This window comes from Netta rufina (assembly GCF_964035555.1).
Source record: "Netta rufina genome assembly, chromosome: 7".
NCBI classification, from domain to species: Eukaryota; Metazoa; Chordata; class Aves; order Anseriformes; family Anatidae; genus Netta; species Netta rufina.
In genome coordinates, this window is record NC_140130.1 from 22,417,090 (window position 1) to 22,437,883 (window position 20,794).

At 35.0% G+C, this 20,794-nt stretch overlaps 1 protein-coding gene across 1 annotated transcript in view; it reads right to left on the reverse strand.

The window, feature by feature from the left end:
- The window catches only part of KNDC1 (kinase non-catalytic C-lobe domain containing 1), a gene marked incomplete at both ends in the record, with an annotated part of 60,135 nt that overhangs the window by 34,479 nt on the left and 4,862 nt on the right, over positions 1 to 20,794 (reverse strand). The window contains 4 exons of the mRNA XM_084289933.1: positions 1,471 to 2,483; positions 2,858 to 2,975; positions 4,681 to 4,827; positions 18,269 to 18,327. Of these exons, the coding sequence (XP_084146059.1) occupies positions 1,471 to 2,483; positions 2,858 to 2,975; positions 4,681 to 4,827; positions 18,269 to 18,327 (1,337 nt within the window). The remainder of the gene's footprint in view (positions 1 to 1,470; positions 2,484 to 2,857; positions 2,976 to 4,680; positions 4,828 to 18,268; positions 18,328 to 20,794) is intronic.

Consider the following 20,794-nt stretch of genomic DNA (forward strand, 5'->3'; position numbering starts at 1 on the left):
TCTGAATGGATGAAGGGACAGAGTCCAGACCTGGAAGGGAAAAAAAAAGAAAGATGCATCTGTAATAAATGGACTTTTTCCTAGAGTCTGAAGAAAAACCTGCAGGATTTAATAACTAATAAACGACTCACATGTATACAATGAGTAAGTCCCTCATAGAGCAAAACCATGCCATGTGGTACTTATCTATATTCACTATCTTCCTGCACTGATAATTTAATAAGTATACAGTTACTGAAGTGATAAACAGATGAAAGAAAAAAGGCAGAACAGTCTTCAGTGTTACTTTTTTTTTTTTTGTCTGCTGCGTTTTAAGGCTATGATGAACTAAGGGCTGTTTACACAGGTGGATGTTCAGTCCTATGTTACTGATTCAGTTGAGGTGTTCCAATGAAAAGAGGGATTGATATGGATTGAAATCAACCCTAGATGCCGGATGCATGGGATGGCTGGAAGGCTGCCTATTAGGCATGAAGAACAGGGCTGAGTTGTCAGTAGAAAACAGAAGAAAAAAATATTCTTAAGTATAATTTCTGGAAATTAAATGGGTGAAATTTGTGCTGCTTATTTCTTCCAAGTCACAGCATGGCTGGAGAAGCATCAGCCATCCTTGCCATTTCAACAACTCTGTCACAGGGGTCGTTTACATCTCTTTAAGTGTGGCACAAGAGAAAACCATCAAGTCAGAGATCAAACTTGTCCACCCTGAGAATCTGTAATTTGAACAAAGAGACCATGCTACACTATCACCAAAGTCTAGTCAGCAAGTATCAGCTTTCCCTCTTCTTATTTGGCTACATAAATAGGGATGAAATACTTGAGACAACATATCCATCATATTGTGCACATATTTGAATTCTGTCATGAAATATACATAACACACAAAGGCAGTCATTTAAGAACACAGAATAGATACAATCTATGTACATTTTTCAAAAGCCTAAATGCACACGTAGATTAAAAAAGTGGAATCTTCCCCTCCTGAAGCAGATGAGATATTGCCATTGATTACAGTGAGGTCAGGTTTACAGCCAGGAACTCTGCAATTTTTGTAAGCACCTGGGATGCCTACTGCACGATAGTGAACTTTATGCATTGACAGTAACATAAAAGGATTAAAAATCTACATATGCTTTGGTAATGTTTTCTGACATACGTAATTAGGTATTAATTATGCTACTCTGACACACTAGCGAGCATGTTCCAGTACCATTTGCATAAAAAAAATTAAACTGCAGTTTGATTTTTCAATAGCATAAATTTCACTGTAGCACTTTACTTCTAAAGAGGAAAAAAAGCATCATCATGTTCACAACGTTAACTTTTAAAGTGTGTAGACCAGCAAAATTTGATTTTCCAGGATGCTGAAGAGGGAAGGGGGAGCAGAAAGTGAACACACAGTATTTAAGTCATTTCATCTCCACATAAATGACTACAGCAACTATACAATGAAGACTTTATTTTTACTACCTGCTCATTACTTTTGATTTCTGACCCTCTGCCTTGATAAAGATTATCTTCATTATTGTTTGCGCTCATTGTACCGCTGCTTAATTCTGGAGACCTAATTAGGTTTGATCCATATCTGTTCCCACTGGGTTTTGTTGTCAACACTGAAGTCATCTTGTTGAAGTGTGATAACGAATTCTCATTTGACCCTTGAAAAGTTTCAGTACAGTCTTCCAATGCCACGTAATTGTCTAGCGTTTTTGCTCCAGCAATTGATTGATTTGGACTTTTTAGCATGCCAGATGTAATGGGCATTTCAGAGGTAGTATCAGAACAGTCTTCTTTGTGATCAGATGAAATAAAACCTATCTTTTTACCTTTAATAAGCGACACGTGTTCTTCAAGATTCATGCCAGACACCTGTGTACACACACAAGGAGCTTCTAAATGAAGATCAGTAACCTGGTGATTCTTTGGTTCTATTATGTGCGGACTACTAAGTGAATTAAGATTTCCCTTTGAAAAAGCAATTTCATTGTTATTGTCTAGAGGTAGTGACTCACGTGTAAGCAAGTGATTTTTCCTAGCTAGAGTTCCATTGTTGGCTACAGATGTAAAAAAATGATTTGTTTCTGTAGGTTCAAGTGGTAGCTTTGGAAAGGTTTTAATTTTTCTCAAAGAACCTTTCTTAAAAATGCCATCTCTCTCCAGGTCAATAACACATGATTTTATATCCAAAGCAACACTAGCAAAGCTGTCAGTATATACTGCATGTTTGTCCTCTTCTTTGCTCTTTTTAACTTGAGTTGCAAGTTGAGAATGTTGAGTTTTCTCATTATCCAGATCAATTTGCACTTCCTTTAAACCACTGTCTCTGCCAGTCACCATAGTAACTACAGAAGAGTCCTTAAGACAGGTAGCTGTCACATCTTCGACTGCAGAGGAATCACCTATATTGTTTTTCTCATTTGAGTATAATTTAGATCCCAAACTTCTCTGACACACTCTTCCCTTCCACATGTTATCACAGGCATCTAGATGCAAAAACAGATGCTTATATTAAATGTGTATTTAAACCTTCTAATCTTTCCTAGTACATGTATTGTTTTTTCAGCTACTACTGTTAAGTATATTCAGTTACAAAAATTACATTTATTCTAAAAAAAATCATTATTTCTGGACACATTACTAAAGAACATTCTATACAGAGAGTCAAAATGAAGTAAAATATATTTATTCAAAACACATTATGTTCATTAAGAGTTGTGCATTTCCTGCCCCCGGCCCCAATCCATAAATATTTAACAACTTTTTAATATCCAGAAAGGAACCTGTAACAGGAAAGGTATACATAGTATTTTCAGATATCACAGTCTAAAATTCTAGACTAACTACATTTTAAGTTTACCTTGAGAAGCACTAAATGATTCAATTGAAAGAACCCTTCTTCCAACAGCAGACAGGCTTCGACAAATATTACTTGATGAAGCAATCTTCAGTTTTTCTTCACATAATGACAAAATACTCTAGAGAAAATTAGTGTTAAATACTTATTTAATAATGAATAGATATGTGAATTTTGAGTAAAATGAATCATGTTAACTCGCACAGTACATCTGAAATTATAAGATGCTACACTGGAAGTCTTTCTTGCACAGTTCATTATACTGCACATTTCTATTATGCAGTTGAATTCATTTATCATTTTAACCATGGGCTATCATGAAATTATTTAATACAGTTCAAGTTCTAGCCTACAGTTAGAACACACTGAGAACAACTGATAAAAATTAATCATCTTAAATGTCACATTTCACGAATAATATATTGCAAACATAAACTAGTATGGATTATTTTTTAAGCAGCTAACGGTTCACTTGAGTCGAGCAGTATGATAAATATTTCTAATCACCAAAAATACATTAAAAGTAAGTTCTGAATTTGTTAAAAATTACTGAGAAACAAATATCTAGAAAGCATTACTCTGTTAGCAAAAGCAGTCATTATCAGATCACAAGAAGAAACGGCATTACATTAGTATCTCTAATCTGTACCTTGGCATCATTTAATAACAAACACTGGTATCAGTCACAGTCTACAGACATTCACGTACATTTAACAGCTTGTCACTATGGGCAGGAAGAAGAAGAGAACTCTTTCTAAATGCATCATACTTCTTCCTCATCAGCTATAACCAATGATGAGACCTTATACAGCTCTAAAGAGATCTAATGATGAGACCTTACACAGTTATAAGGCCCCTTAACCTGCTTCACTGCTCTTCTGCTGGAATGAAATGGAAGGAGAAAAACAACTGCTGGTTGTTTGACTGAGGAAGGACAGGAAAAAGTGAGACAGGTATCCAGCCATGCTCAAGCCTAGTGACATGCCTAGAAAACTCTATGGGTCAGCCCTTAAAATAGCTCCCACCACTCCATCTGCCCAAGAAAGAGTCCAGTGGAAAAGGAAGGTAAAAAGTACAGATAACTGCAAAGCAATCTTTATATGTACCCTAGGCCGGCCTTGATCCACTCCATTTTTGGTTAGTGTGAGTAGTCAGCAATAGCTTTCAGGGATTACAGACCAATTGCTACACAATCATAGCTTTCCTGACTATGATAAAAAAAAAAAAAAAAAAAAAAAAAAAAAGTACACAAACAGAAATACAGCAGGCTACATGTTAGGAATGGTCTTCTGTCTGGGCAGCCCTCAACCAGGGAGTGAGGTATTATTTGCTTTACAGAAATGAACTTTTTTGTCCTATTGCAGCATTCCTTCTTGCGAAGTATTCATTAGGGATGCTACACCATTTAAAATATTCTTTTCCTTCTGAGATGGTAGTGTATATAATACTATTCTGAGGTAGAAAAACTGAAGCCAAGAAAAGTGACACTTGAACAATAGTTATACTCTGTTAATTAAAAATTAAGTGGGAAGAAACAGATAATGAAAAAATTTAGATCCACAAGTGCTGCACATAGTTTTCTTAAAAATGAAATCACCATAATCCATTTACATCTGATATGGAAGTTGTATTTCCACTAGATTAGCAAGAGAAAAAAGATTCTGCTGAGTATGGGAAAATTTCAGCTTTGCTGTAAAATCAGAACATATTATATACAAATAATGTGTCTATCAACAACTACATATGTACAAGCTTTTTTTTTTTTTTTTTTTTTTTTTTTTTTTTTTTTTTTTTTTAAGATTGAAAGCTCTGGAAGGCTGTTTTACCTCAATATCTGGCCTATTTTCAGGATTCTCTTCTTGCATTTGTTCCAGTAGAGTATGCAGATCTTGCCCAAATTCAGATTCCGTCTCAGGTTCTACTATATATTCAATTGCTGCTTTCAGTGTTGTACCCAGAGAATAGATGTGTGCCTGTATTAAGTTTAAAAAAAGACATCGAATATGTTACCAATTATCTCTCCAAAAGAGCTCTGAGAACACAAGGGGTACAGCTTACGCTGCTTTCATTTTTAGCTTACCGGGTAACAGCTTACTGATAAGGTAGTTTAGTTTAAAGGATCAAGAGGAACAAAACAGGGTTTCAGTACTACTTTGGAGAATATGCTCATTACCAACATAAAGAAATAGTATTGTGGTCCAGCTAGAACCTTTATTCTTCCTCACTAGGAACCAGTATTAAAATTGTTCAGCAGCTACATTTAAATATAAAATTGACCTCTGTGTGTGCCTGTGTCTGTAAGTAGTATTTAAGTTTGAATCATTCTGGGAGACCGAAGTGGCATTTCTGTTAACAGGAAAAATGTTTGACAAAAAACTTCATATATAACTATTTTAAAAGCGCCATGAAGCACAAAGAAAGCAAGCAGAAATAACACAGCATGTTATTTAACAAATTTTAAGAAATACACTGACATTTTCAGGGTTAGCCAAAAGTTAAAGCAGATTAATTAGGGAGTTGTCCAAATCTCTCATGAGCAGACAGGCATGGGAGATCAACTACCTCACGAGGAAGCCTGTTCCAGCATTTGATCATCCTCACAGTAAAAAAAAATAATAAATAAGATCTTGATGTCCAATCTGAATCTTCCCTGGTGCAGCTTTGTGCCATTCCCATGTCTTCTATCATCAGTTCCCAGATAGCAGAGACCAGCACCTCCCTCTGCGCTTCCCCTCCTCAGGAAGCAGTGAAGTCGCCTCAGAGCCTTCTTTTCTCCAGACTAGACAACCCAGCTGTCCTTAGCCTGTCCTTGTAGGACATGCCTTCCAGCCCTTCTTCCAGATTTGTTGCCTTCCTCTGGATACCTTCAAGTACCTGAACATACTTTTTTTATATTGCGTACAATAGTGCACACAATAATCTAGGTGAGGTTGTACCAACACTAAATATAGCAGCAGAATCACCTTGTTTGACCAGCTAGCTATGTTGTGTTTAATGCATCCTAAAATGCCATTTGTCTTCTTGGCTGCCAGGGCACACTGCTGACTCATGTTGAGCCTGCTGTTAACCAGCACCCCCAGATCCCTTTCTGCTGAGCTGTTCTCTACCACCTTGTCTTCCAGACCTGTGTCCAGAAATTCATATATCAGACGTGTTATAAAAAGAACAAAGAGGAACAGATATGTTGTTTCAACATATGGCATTATTCACATAAAAACAGAATCCCGTTTTACTTTTATTAAGTAATTCATGAGCTAAAGAAGTTTTCCAACTTAAAAGTTAAGCCTGGTATCTAAAGTGAAACAATGAGAAAACGAGTTTGTGATCATCCACTAGGTGGGGTGTTCCACAAGTTTATGCATCAAATCTGCTGCTTCCACTTACCACACTGCTTAAGAAAATTTTGCTTTCTGAGAAAGGAGTGCAAGATGATAAATGCAATAAATAAAGCAAATACAAGTAAAAAATATATAATGATCAACAGGAGTGACTTTTCTCAGCGAAAAAAATAATCTCACAGTCTAAATATTTTTAGTGTTAAGAAACATTGAAAATGAATACGAATGGGCAGCAAACAACTTCCCTTCTCCTGGAAGACAACAAAAGTAAGCACTATATTAGAAGTGATGAATTTTAATTATTCAAGAGTGGTTTCATGCCACTTAACACTGCCAAGTGCGTGGTGCGTGCCAAGTGAAGGTTTCTTCCTTCATTGAGGGGGTGGGGGAGCAGAGGAGAAGTCTTCAGCTCTGCTAAGGGGAATTGTTTATGAATTATAGAAACTTACATTATGGGGTAAGAACACTACGTTTCCAGAAGCTGATAACTAAAATGCATTTCAAGAAGAATCCAAAAGGAAGACAGACAAACAATAACAAAACACCAAACACACACCTCTCTTCACAATTCCTAAAGAGACTTTCAAGCTAAAAACTGTATCTGACTTGTATCAGAAAATACCTGGGCCATACTGGCAAGACTGCACTACTCTATCAACTTGAAAAAAAGAGTGTGAAGAAAGGGAAGAAGTTATATTAGAAAATCAGTTCTCCAGATCTGGTTGTAGGGTGTACACTTAGCTCCAAGTAACAAAAATCATATATAAAGTCATCACCGTACACTTTAATGGGAAAGTCACTGTGGAAATAATTTACATGTAAAGCAAAATGGCAACAGAAAGAAGAGTCACAGATATGATTTGAGGTCCTGAAAATCTTCTCAGAAACAGGCTAAGGGAGCTCATGTTAGAAAAGATTTGACGGTGATAATCATACATGTGGCTTCATATAGTTTGAGTAGTAGGTGTATTCTAATACCAGAGTGTTTTCTGAGACAAAGGTGCAGCAAGACTCAAAAGTAATAAAACAACAACAACAAACAAACAAAAAAAACCAAAAACAATAAAAAAAATCAAAAAGGTAAAGATGTTACATATGTAAATAAAATCTTTAGGCTAAAGGTGAGGACATCTGGCACCATGTTAAAATTTTATATTATGAGTGAACTACATTCAAAAAGACTTCTGTCAATTCCAATCAAAAGATATTTAGCTTGCTACATGCTATTTTATGACCACTACAGGAAGTGAACTCAGAATAATAATGATCCATTCTCATTTTAAAAATCTGCAAATCAAAAGATCACGAGAGGAAGCAAAAGCTCCAAGCCTACACACAGAGTGTGACAGAAGCCTGTTGTATTACTGCTTGGCAGAACTCAAGAGCTAAGCTTCTATAGGAACTCAGACTTGCAGACAAACAATGCAGAAAAAAAGCTGACAAAAGAGCTTTTGAATAGCAACTACATGAGCATTTAGGATATTGTAATTATGAATAATGTCCATTCACATTTTGTATTGAAATTTCACTGAATTCAAAAATTTAGGTCATCAACAGAGAAGGAAAGACCATAACAGAATTGATGTTTGCTGTAAAATATTTTTGACTAAATGATAAGCTATGGGAAAATAATAAAACAATTCTTGGTTTTGACATTGATATATGACCCTTACTTTACCTTGCACCATTTTTATTTTTTATTTTTTCCATTTTATTGAGATTGCTGTCACAGTTCAAATCATTTAAGGGTTCCATAAGTGAAAGCTTCAGTGTTGTTATAAATCTCAAAGTCTTACAAACAAATTCAAGCTAATGCTTAACAAAATTACTACTAGGAGAAAGCATCTCATATTTACTTATGTCTTTTTCAATATGCCAACTCACTCTAAAACATCTTTTATGCAAAAGCAAGTCACACTGTAATATTCCTCAGCAACAAAATGAAAGGGAAATGGGCCTATTATCTTTTTAATACTTCTCTTCATTACAAAACTCTTTTCTGCATAAACTGTAATTACTGGAAAGTGCAGTATTTAATATTAGCATTTTGTTCATTTAGCACTTTGGATGTGCAGATAATTAGTCTGCAGAATGTCCTAGAAGTGCTAGACCGGTATACTACTCACAAAACATATACTTAATCTTGAATTGGCAGCAAATACTGGAAAAATAATATTTTAAACCGATGCTATACTTGCAATTTATCCCTTTTAACTTAGTTCCTACCTAGTCTTACCTGAAAAAGTTATTCTCCGAAAGATTTCAGAAAACTGGACAACAAAATGCAATTACAGGCCAGATTCTTCTCAAATAAACAAAACTGAGATTAGCATTTATTCCACGTCTCAAATTGCCTTTTTATTGACCTAACAACTAACTAAACACTTTCATGTTTTAATATGTTATTAAGCAAATGTCAGGTAATCAGTTTATGCTGCAAAAACACAAGACTTTGCTGATGCAATCATCTAAAAAGCAATGCTACAGCTTGAGGAGAAATGATCCAATCAAAATCTAAATGCACTTATCACATACTATGACTGAATTTATTAGTTTGGTTGTTTTTTTTTTTTTTTTTTTTTTTATTACATTTTACTATGCTTTTACTTCTTGTTACCTCTAGTTATGCCATTCATTTTGAATTGAGGAAACCTTATTTAGTACATCACCCTAATCTCACTGTTTTGTAGTTGAGGGCTTCTTTTCTGTTACAGTTCAGGAAAAGACATTTCCTCCATAAATTTGTCTAAGCTTTATCCACACACAATAATTTTGCAATCTGGTTTAACTGTGAAAATTTTTGAAAATACAAAGAAGTAATTCCTCATGTTTATTTTTAAATCTACCTATGTTCATCTCATAAATGAAGAAGTAAGAGGCAACAATGAGGGCTGGCAAATAATCCATGTCTGCTGCGGTGGAAGATTTCACAGATTTCTAGCATAAAACTCTCCCTCAGGGAATTCTCTTCCAGGCTTAAGAATATTACCATAAGTAATTACTTCTTTTATGAATGCTGTTTTACCATCTGGTCTTGGAAATTTATTTTACTGCTAGTTTCATCAATATGGTCAGTAGTCTATTCAACTGAAACTCTGATTTAAGCAAAAGTTTTGATAGTTCACTATGAAGAAAAATTGCAGTTGGAACCTTTCTTTGAATCATTCTTTTACACCTTTGTCCATCTGCTGACTTACAGACTCTATGCAGCATTCTTGTGTTTAATAGTTTTTTTTTTTTTTTTTTTTTTTTTTTTTTTTTTAAGACTTCTGTTCAATTTTATTTTTTGGCCCATCTCGTTCCATTTTCTTCTCCTTTAACTTACCAGAGTTTACAGTTCTTGCTAATTTATTTTTTTAGGACTTTGATTAAGGATTTTTAAAGCATAGCTTTTGACTTGCTTCTAATCATCTCCTTAGGTTGCCGTATACAAGTCACTTTTCAGGTCTCTTGAGGTCTTCTTTGATAGGAGGTATTTTTATTTTTTATTTTTTAAAAGCATAATACTATAAGCTTACAGTAGTCTCCATGTTATCTGCAAGCATGTTATTTTATCAGCTGTTTTGGTTTTCTATATGACTATCTAAAACAGGTGACTGTTGTTCACAGACCAAGCTTCCAGTATCTATAGCAGTGATGGGTTTGAAAAATAATACTGTCAGTCCAGAACTACACTCAGAGAAAATATAAACTTTTCAACTGGACCTCAAAGTTTCAAGAGGCTGCTACTCTACCTACTGTAGTGAAGACTGAGATATATCTTGAGCTACTGTCAGTGACTGTTATAAACATCCATTTCACTTTAAGATAGATGAACAAAGACAGTAGCTGACAAATCTTAAACCAGGCTACATTCATGAAATTTCTCTTGCATTTGCAGGGTGATGATGCAAATTAAGAACATGTTTCTTATGCTTCCATCCCAGCTTCAGCCTCCTTTAATCACAAAGACCAGCACCCTAACCCTGATGAATAGCACTTCAATTGGCTACTTTCCTGCAGGACTGTGGAAGTGTAATAATAACAGGCAAGAGAAAGCATTACAGTAAAGCTTTGGAGACCCGAGAGGTTATATAACAAAAGCAAAAGCTATAAACATTTATCTTTAAAGCTTAAGAAATCTCATTGTTTAAGAAACTCCTTTTGAAATTCTGAGTTTCACATATCACAGTTTTCCTTATGATTTATCAGCCATTAACCTCTTTACTTTTAAGTTACCTGCCATAGGTAATTCATTTGTCATTTTACTAAACTAACATAATTTATTCCCTGTAGGCACAGAAACAAGAAAACCTGGGAAATTGTTATATGCATGCTGAGCAGACTACTTCCATCTTCTCTCAACTGCAAAAATACAAGATTTATTTTCATTGTATGGCAATGTCATTTGTAGTTATTGAAGTTTTGTTTAAACAATATTATTTTTTTCTTAAACTTAAGAGAAAACGCTTACTGGTAAAATCTGTCAGCAAGATGAGTGATCCATTCACATAACGCCCTATCATGGTATGCTTATTTCACATTTTGGAACTAAATAACTGAAGGAGGATACCTCACTATAAGCCAATAAACTTGAACAATCCCCCAGTTCCCCTATCACGCCATGAACCGACACCAGGATTCTGGCACAAAGTAGTTGTCACTGTACAGTAACCAGTTTGTTGCTCTTTTAAGTAATAATCTGAATAGATTCTTTCTAATTTTCTAGGAGGAATAAAGATCTTTAATGAACTGCAGATACAAAGAACTGGCCAAACACTTCTGAACTTACCATACCACATAATATCTTGGGAGACAACATTCAAAGAGCATCACTGCCTCTGATCTCAGACCTTGTTTATTCCCTTAAAACATGGATTTTCACACAACAGTTGTAGGTGACAGAAATGGCCAATGAGTAGGTAGCACTCATAGTATGTCAGGAAAGTAAACAGAGGATGATAAACAGGGAGGCTTTTTTTTTGTTGAAGTTTCATAAGGGAATGTTTTCTGCAGAATTAACCTTGCTCTTTCTTGTCTATTAGACAAGATGTATAGAACTGATGTATAATGTGATATGACTTGAACTGTACAGCCTGCACACAAAGAAATTTACACTGGAAGTGTAACACATATACTACACTCACAGGCTTCTTCCAAAATGACAAACTGATTAAATCAGCATCCCTAAATGAAGTGGCAACACCTGTTGCCTAATGACAACATATTGAGAGAAAGGAGCACCTGACTTTACTAACTTGGTGAAAGGGCTCGGATGTTCAAGAATCCTGAAGCAAATATATACTAACAGGTTTAAACAAAACCTGCTCCAGTGGTCACCTGAGAAAGTCTAAGCCACTCATAATGGTCTTCCCAAGAAACAAGATCCTTAACTTTAAATGTACGTTCATTCTCAGTTGCTCTTTGAAATGCTGTAATTAAGGAAAATGATGCGTAGGTGGAAACCTTTTGTCATAATCCTGAAGGCTCTGTTAACTAAATCTAAAGCAGCCTAATGAGATAACTATGACCATTCAACTCATAGTGAAGACTGAAATTGTTTCATAATCTCCAGATGAAATTTTGAGACTCTCTCTTCTGCCATCTAATTCTAGATCAACCAGTTTCTGAACTTTTCAGGAAGAAGGTATTTACAAATGTTCTCATACCCTGGTGAAGTGACACATATACAAATGGTTAAAAAAAAAATTATATTCCCTGGAACAATAACAAATATTTAGTCTCCAGACACTAGCAATTATCATGGATCTTTGTTTATGACCCAAATAACCATGTAAAACTGACATAGAATTCATGTGAGACATATTTTGACATCAAGTAATGACGGGGAATATTTTCGTAGGTCTTGTTGTCTTTAAGGACTCAGGCTTATACTTCAAAATGATTATAAAAGTGTGTTAAAGAGTAAATTATGGAAATAAGTGGTAACTGCAATAGAAAGTTAAGTTATTGCTGATAGTAAGAACATTATAATGAGGTCTCCCCTGAGTCTTCTCTTACAGATAGATTAGCTTTAATAATGCCCACTTATAAGAACCTAATAAAGAAGAAACAAAGTACTGCTCATTTTCATTGAGCAGGGCATCTATACACTCCATTATTTTTCTTCTGAGGGCATTTTTCTGCCTATGAGACAGACTTCTACTGATGAAAATAGAAGTCTAAAAAGTTGCATTTCAGATTTAGAGACAATAGGCTCAAAAAACCTGTTAGAGAAGACCGATATGACAATTTTGCAAGCTCAACTTCAAAACTAACCAACTAGCTGTATGTTTTTTGAGGGTAATCAAGTTATACATTTTAAGGGATTCTATATATAACACTAACAAAAAAAAAAGACAGCTGTAAAAAAAATAAATCCTGTTGGTCTCATATTCCTTCTTTTGGTTAGCTCTTTGTGGAAAGCAACTAAAGGGTAATATTTGTTCATCATAAAGTTCCTGACTTTTCCTCAATTGGGCCAATGATGCAAAAGCAAGAGCAGGAAGATTTCATTTCCTCTTCTATAGCACAGCAGAAGCCCAGATAACCAAATAAAAGTAATTTATTTTTGTCACTGAAGGAAAAGACAGTTTTAAATAACATTCAGAAAAGAGAATGGTTTAGACTACAGGAAGAGAAAAGTTACCATTTGCTGATGAGAAGCCTTTCTGCTGTTACGAAGAATTAGTCTCTAAAGGAGACTACATGAGATTAAAAGAAGTAGAACGCAATAAAAAGTGCACAAGCTGTTTCAAAAGACTTATTTCCCCATCAGATAAAAACAAAACCAAAAAACCCTCCAGAAGAATAGGTAAAAAGTCTTTTTTTTTTTTCCCTCCCCTCCCAGAGCTAAAGAAAGAACAGAACATAGTGATAATCTCATAGCATTCAAAGCCACTGCTTTAAAAGGCCAGGGAAGTGGCAAAAGCAAGACTTCCTTTATACCTTCTGCTGTTCTGATTTGTTGGAAAGAATGCTTTATAATTTAGAGAAGGACCAACAGCTGAGACCTGAGCAGTAATGATCAGCTATTGAGAAATACTACAGTACCAAACTGTCAGCTCAGTTTTCTTTAGTAGGACTGACATATATACCCTGAACCTTATTTTATCTAGTCCCTAGACCAGTAGGTTTCATTAGGCATTTGAACCATGTGTTTATATGCTTATAAAAATATTTATACAGTATATAACAATCCAACTGCCTTTCCACATTTCATAGGAATAAGACACATTAATCTTAACTATTTACTTTTCAAAACCAAATCAAAATACTTAGTTTATTTTTCTTATTTGAATTAGTTGTACCAGTTTGCATAGAATTGGCTTTTGTTTAGTTTTAAGGTTGTTGAAATACTCAAAGGCTTTTCTTTTTTTTGACTAAATCACCTATAATCCACTGAGAACTGCAAGTCAACAGCTGTCAGATTCTAGCAGAGCCTGGCAGTGTTCAGCCTTTTCTAGTTCTGATTCTCTCCCAGCTGAGAGATCAGCATGCCCCACTTCTGCTATGATAGCAGAAAGCAAGAAGTTCTAGATGAGAAAACAACTGTGAACTTCACTTTCTTCCCATTCTCTATCCCATATTTCCCCATTCCCCCTTCAAGGCAGTATTCAACTCCATATCATTTTGTCAGTTCCTTCATCCCTGAAAAACTTTAATCCTGCTGCACACTGAGTTTTCAGAACTACTGTATTTTATCACCTCTAAATAATGGAAGAAGTCATTAAACAGGAGCATTATCCAGTCTGCTTTAGATATAAAAAAGACAGATGACTGAAAATTCACTGACTTCTGATAGACGTTCCCTAGAACAAGCAAAATTGAATAGCCATATTATTAAAAAGATTATAAATGCAAGTTCACACATGGCAGACATTAGTCCTTCATCTCACTGAAAACTCATGTCTTAGAAATGTGGGGTTCTGCATCAATGAACCTCTGTGTCAGACTCAATGGCAGTTTTGTGATACAGACAAATAGCTATTTGAAACTGGTTTGAGACAGCCAATGTTTTTAACCTGAGGCAAACTTCTATTGTAGTGATAGTGATGGAACTAAGGCTATTAATGAACTCACCAATATTTAACTATTCCTGTTGTGCCTCCCATTGGTCAAACTTCACAAGTCTAACACTGTACTGACCAGGGCAAAAAAAAAAAAAAAAAAAAAAAGAAAACCAAACCATTTTCATTACAAAAAGTTTGATTAAAGAAAAGGCTTTTCTATTTAGGAATCAAGACTCGGTATTAGTTTATACTGAAGCTGAATCATTTGCTAAGCAAAGAATATTGCCAATTTCAAAAGAAACCTCAAATATGTATTTTTGCATCTCAGTCTGTGCTTTTCTAAAAGAAAAAAAAAAGCTCACTTTATACTGCTCTCTACAACAACACACTAGTAGAGCATTACGTAATGTGAGGCTAGCCCTTTATACTCAGATGTTTATTTCTAGCTGCCTTAGCTCAAGGTTCAGTGAAAACAAAAAAAGCAGTCAGTATTTGCTATAGCAAATTAGAGGAGAAGCAGAAAACAGATCTTTCCATCTGTGCAGTCAGATAATAGCTTCAGTCACCAGAAGATTTTTACCAAACCCAACCACATCGCATACCTGCATATGCATTAGTAATAAAAATGAAAAATATACTAAAATGTACTGTAGAGAAATCTACCTCTTGGAGTTACAGTATGAACTGTAACTCTAAAGTTTATCTCCTAGGAAATGAAGAAACATTTATCTCATTTGTCCTCCTACTTCCCTCCCTCTTTGCATCACCAACCCTTAACAGCACAGTTACTGGGGCACAACTGTAATAGCAACAGTATGTAAGGTTATAGCACAGTTAGAGGAAAATAATTAAAATGAACTTAACATCATTCTCTCTAAACAGTCATTTTTGGTGTCAGGTATAGAATAGACAAGTCCTTGAAAAGCTAGGTTTTTTTTTTTACTTTCCTACTATTAATGGTAACTGAAGTTGGTGTTATTATCCCCCCTTGACAAACACAAAGCAGGTCAAGAAAAAAAGTGCAAGTCTAAAACAAACCATGTGAAATTAATCACTTTTCAGTCCTGTGCATTGGCCTGTGGACCAAGCTTTAGATCTCTTGTTATTCAAAATTCTCACAAGAAACTGAAATTTTTAATTGTGTTGTTTCAGGCACTAGGACAGCAATGCATTTCGTTTCCTGTGTGTGCTTATGAGTACCAGCTAAGTTTAGTAACTAATTAGACTGGAGTCACAATTCCATTAGAGGTCTGGATCAGTAATTCACAAAGGAGGAAACAAAACATCTCTTGTTGAAAAAACTGTAGCTTTATTTAAAAGATTTTAAGAGTTTGAAGAGGAAGAAGTCATCCAGTAGCTATACAAACCTCACTGTACACTTCCATTTTTTAACCCACAAAATAGGTCATGCTCAAATCAAGTAAAACCTCTGGCTGACAAGTATTTTAAATCTGCTGAGCTTTTGACACCAGAGTAACAGCTGTCACAGACCACAATGAAAATAATTAGTAGTTCCAATACTCATTTCTTCTCTTTATATTGAAATTGAATAGTTTCAATATAAACACTACTTTCCAATGATCTCAACAAAGCATACATGCAAAGCTGCAGAAACGATCCTCCAACAAAGTACAACTAAGCAAGGTCATTACCAAGGAAGGAGCAAGCAGTAACACAAGATATCGTGCCTCTATAAGAAGTCCAGCTTATTGTTATAGTACAAAGAATCTTATAATACCATGAAAGCACAAGTGCCTAGAGTTTCCTCACAGAGGTGCATTTAGACAGACGTATTCCACTACTGCATAATAGAAGGTGAGGGGACAGGCAAAAGTATAAATACCTTTGAAAAACAGAAGAACTTGAAGTTTTAGCAGCAAGAAAAAAATAACTTGGAAAGACTACGATATTTTACAATATTGTAGAACTAGTGACATAAGGATTAACCTACTGCAGGTCTTAGAAGCTGCAAAAGCAAGTTGAGGTCAGTGTGGATCCCTGGCAAAATCTGATCAAGCACTTATATAAGCGAACCAAAATCTACAAGCAGCAGGAAGTAAAGCTTTGAAACTTCCATGAATGCCCAGAATCCCCCAGCTGTCTGACAAGAGGCACACAAATTCCAGAGCAAAACAATACACCTCCTGCCTCAAAGGGAAAAGCACTGGCTTTTCAGTCTTGCGCATTGCACTAGCTTGGTCAATGGAAAACAGCTGAGGCAACAGGACAGTCCTGTAGCACTGGTCTTCTGCTTTGCAAGGCCCCTCAACTTGCTGAAGAAATACGGGAAGTGGACAGAAATCAGCATACCCAGCCCTTATCTCATTTCACAACAGACAAGAACAGGTTGTCACTGCTCCTCTTCCATTTAAATATATACCTTCGGGTACTTTCATCAACCTTTGCAAAGAAAGCAAGAGTCAATGTTCAGAGCCACTCCTGACTCAAAACTGCCTTCCTTGACTGTGTAATTGTTGTTTGTACTGTGCTTAGTATTAGGATTCAACGAGGCTTAACAGGCTTGTACGAACTGCCATAAGAGAAAATTTTAAAAATAAAAAATGAACCTGTATGCAGATGAGTTTTGCCCAAGAGGAATACAATGGCCTTGTATATCAGACAGAACTAAAGTTTCATGTGATTTTGTATTCCTACAGTCTTCCCAAATTCCCATTTCACTTTGTCCTTAGTCTTAAAATCTATTTCAGTACATCTATTTGCTACATACAATATCAGGGGTTCAGCAACTCCTAGATGCAGAGAAAGGGGGGAAAAAATGCAAGTTTTCCAGAGGAGTAAATAACTCCACAAATCTTTTAAGTGTCTTTGTCTTGAGTCTTAGAGACTTGTTGAGGGACAAAGCAGGGAGAACATATTTTCCCCAGAAGTTTTTAACTGCAGCTTCAGACGTATAACAAAAGCAAAGAAACAAAGAAATAGTCACCTTTGGGTCACTTTAGAACTTGCTTTTCTCAATCACATCTGCATGTAAAGACTACTGCGTTTTTTATGTTTACATAAAATGCCAGTTCCCTCCTAAAAACCCTCCCTGACCAACTCCCTAGCCCCAAGAAAAAACAAAACAAAACAAAACAAAACACACCAGCTTGGGAATGGGACAGGAAATTGAGTGAAAAAAAAATCAAATTCAAAATTTGATAGATGACCTATATAACTACATTAACAGCAACAGGAAAAATGTCACACCCCTGAACTTCAAAGACTTTGCTACTTCATATTCTGATTTTATTTCTCCTCTCCTCCGCCTTATCATTCTCATCATACTTGCAGTACTACACAATTCCAAGGTTCACTTACCCTTTTTCCCCTTAGGCAACACAGAGGATTATAAAAGTGACTATGAAGAAGAAAATTATGAAAAGTAGAAGGTTTTTGTGTTGAACAATGAAGACGCAGACTAAATTCTTCTATACTGTGAAGGACAATAATTCAAATGCTTTAATTAGCAACATATTCTATCTAAAAATACATGCCACAAAAAATAATGTATTAAAAAAGCATAGATACTAAGCAAGTAAGCACTCTTGCAGTATGCAATGAGATGGTTGACTTGGGAGGCTAATGAATTAGTATAAACAATTTAAATCTAATTTAATTTAACAATGTAGAGCATTTGTGCATTGCGAAGCAACAGATAGTCATTTGTTTCTTCATTAAATCAAAGATAATACTGCTGATTACCCTTCCATGAATTATTTTACTGAAGAGGATAGGAAATAAATTTTATATTTAATCATAAAAGTTCATGGCTAGTCCCCAAACAAGCAAATATAACCAGTGAAGGATACCAGTGAACGTAATATAAACCAGCTGTGGTTTAAGACATGTTATACAGTCAAAATAGCTTCTCAGACTTTAACAGTCAGTGAACAAAATATTAATTTTCTGTAAAAACACTTAAGTTTATTTTTTATTTCTATAAAACACACACCATGTTCCTAAAACAGCAAAATTCATAATCTTTAAATGTGTTAGGATTGTACATTGAGAATGCTGAGCATTTGGTACTATGGAAATATTAAAGATGATTGAACCCCACTATTTACAGAAATTTATGAACTTGCCTCAAAAGTGTTACCGGTGATATCAAATTCTGGTGGAACAAAGGCACCCTCTGGATCATCTTTGAAAGGAAAAGGAATTGTATTAGATTAGAAATTAGTAGTTGTATTAAAAAAAAAAAAAACTTGCATTATTAGTGTATAAGGCACATTCTTATCTGATATGAAAAACTGTATTTAGCAGTATTTTGGTTCACTCATATCTGATCTACAAAGAACTTGTCATTCATGTTTCTAGTACCATAAGTAAACTAAAATGCCATTTTCAAACTGTCCGTCAGAAGACACTATTTCCCAAAGGAATACATTTACCAAACCTAACCACTTCTTACATGTCTTCAAACCTTTATGCTTGGACCAAGTTACCAGCTTGTGTGGCTCAGCTGTGGCGTGTGTGTGTTAATTACATTAACAGTTGGAGGAAATACATCCCCCATTTGTGTGCTGCCTAGCAGAGAACTGAGCTACTGCAGCAGTCACTACTGACTGAAGAGACAGATGGAAGAAACTTCCTAAGAGAAACTGATGTTACATGCATGCTTGGATGCAGCAGCAATGTCCACACACTATGTGGACATCACATGAACCCAGTCAAAAACACTAAGGGATTAAAAAAGTGTCTGACTGAAAACAACTTTGTGTCTGTATTTTAGAAGTAAAATGCAAAACTCATGTTGTGAAGACAGTAAGCTCAGAAATATGGTAGAAGACTTGTTCTACATATTTATATATTACAGCTACCTTCTACCCCTTCTTTCCAGAGAACAGTTTAAAGGCTGTACAACTGTATAGTTTTTAATCACCAGTAAATCTCACCATATTCTTTTATTATAAAGTTTAAAACAGAGATTTGCTTGATTTGAATAGACAAGAAGATATCAGAGCTACTGGATGTTTGTCACTTTCCTTAGCGCCACAGAACCTGCAGGAAGCAGAACTCTGCAAAAGCAGAGGTGACAGGCTGCTCATTTTTTTGTGCTGGCAAGCAAGTCCAGAGGTTATCATTTTCTTCTGGAAAATGAAATGCATAAGCAGCAACCATGAGGAAGCAAAAAAAGACAACTTCCAGAAGGGGCCTATCTAGCAAACTGTAATCGTAACAATATTTGAGGGAAAGGGGAAGAGAAAAACCCAAGGGCACAGGGGAGGATGAAAATAGAATATACACAAGTTTTTGCATTTCTAGGAAAAACACAACTTTATTTAAACAGAACTAACGAAAAGTCATTAGAGACTAACATGACTTCAGAGAACAAAATTTTTGTATGTCATTTGCTTTGCATAGGAATTCTCATTATTCTCATTATTATATTCTCACATACTTTAAATACTTGAATAGGGCGAATTCCTGGATCAATTGTTTGCCAGCTATTAAATTGAACTAAAACATTATGAAGGAAGTAATTTTTTTCCTCCTTTCTAAGCTGCAAACAAAAAAATCTTAGATTAGGGTGTTTTTCACCCATTAGATTTACCCCCTTCAACAAGTTTTTTTTTTTTTTTTAATGTCCTTATGAATACAAAGCCTACCCTTCCACCAAATTTCAAGTTATGAGCTCTTTAAACCAAAGGAAATTAATTCCATGCTACCCTTTTAATGTAGAACTAAAAGTTCAAATATATTTGAGTAATCTAACTGCAACACAAATACCACAATAATAATGAGAAAAAATGTTATATTTATGAACAGTATTTTGTTACATGCTTACTTGAAATACAATATTTAACTCTACAGAACGTAACTAATATTCATGTTGCAAAGTTATCTTTTTTCTAATGTGATCTAGGTTTTTTTTTTTTTTTTTTTTTTTTTTTTTTTACTAAACGAATAAACACTTAGATTTAAAAATAAGTTAGATTAAAGAAAACATAATAAATACCTGAATGGAGTATGTATGGTCTAAAAACAGTTCTTCTACATGCAAGATGGCATAATTTAAAAAAGACTACAAAATAAGAGCTTTTTTGTTTGTTTGTTTCACAACATTCCTAGCAGGCTCAAGACAAAGATGTTTGAGATGCGTCATGTGAAATGTGAAAAACAATATGGGCTTTTTTTTTTTGTCTACACTGATATCAGAAGCCATATTTGAAGTTAAGCCTTTCTCCCCCCCCTTAATTAATCTCTTACCATACCTGAAGATCTTACATGCTACTGCATAATGGTATTTAACACTTTAAAATCATTCTCCAGTCATTCACTAACCTTGTTGAATTTAAAATCACAACTCAAAAATATTCAAGAGAATTTTCCTTTCTAGCAGCAAACATCACTAAAATTCCCCATCCTCTATGGCCACAACCATCAAGATACACAGTGTCAGATTTTTCCAGAAATACAACACAACCATAAAATGAAAAGAACTAGAAGAGGCAAAACCAAGAATGTGCTTTGTAAAAGTAAAGACATAGGTACCTAGATACAGCAACACATAACCAGTGTTCAATATGGAAATACTGGATAAATATTTTAAAATAACTGGGAAGAGTCTTCTAATCAAGCTCATAAAAACCTATCAATCACAAAAC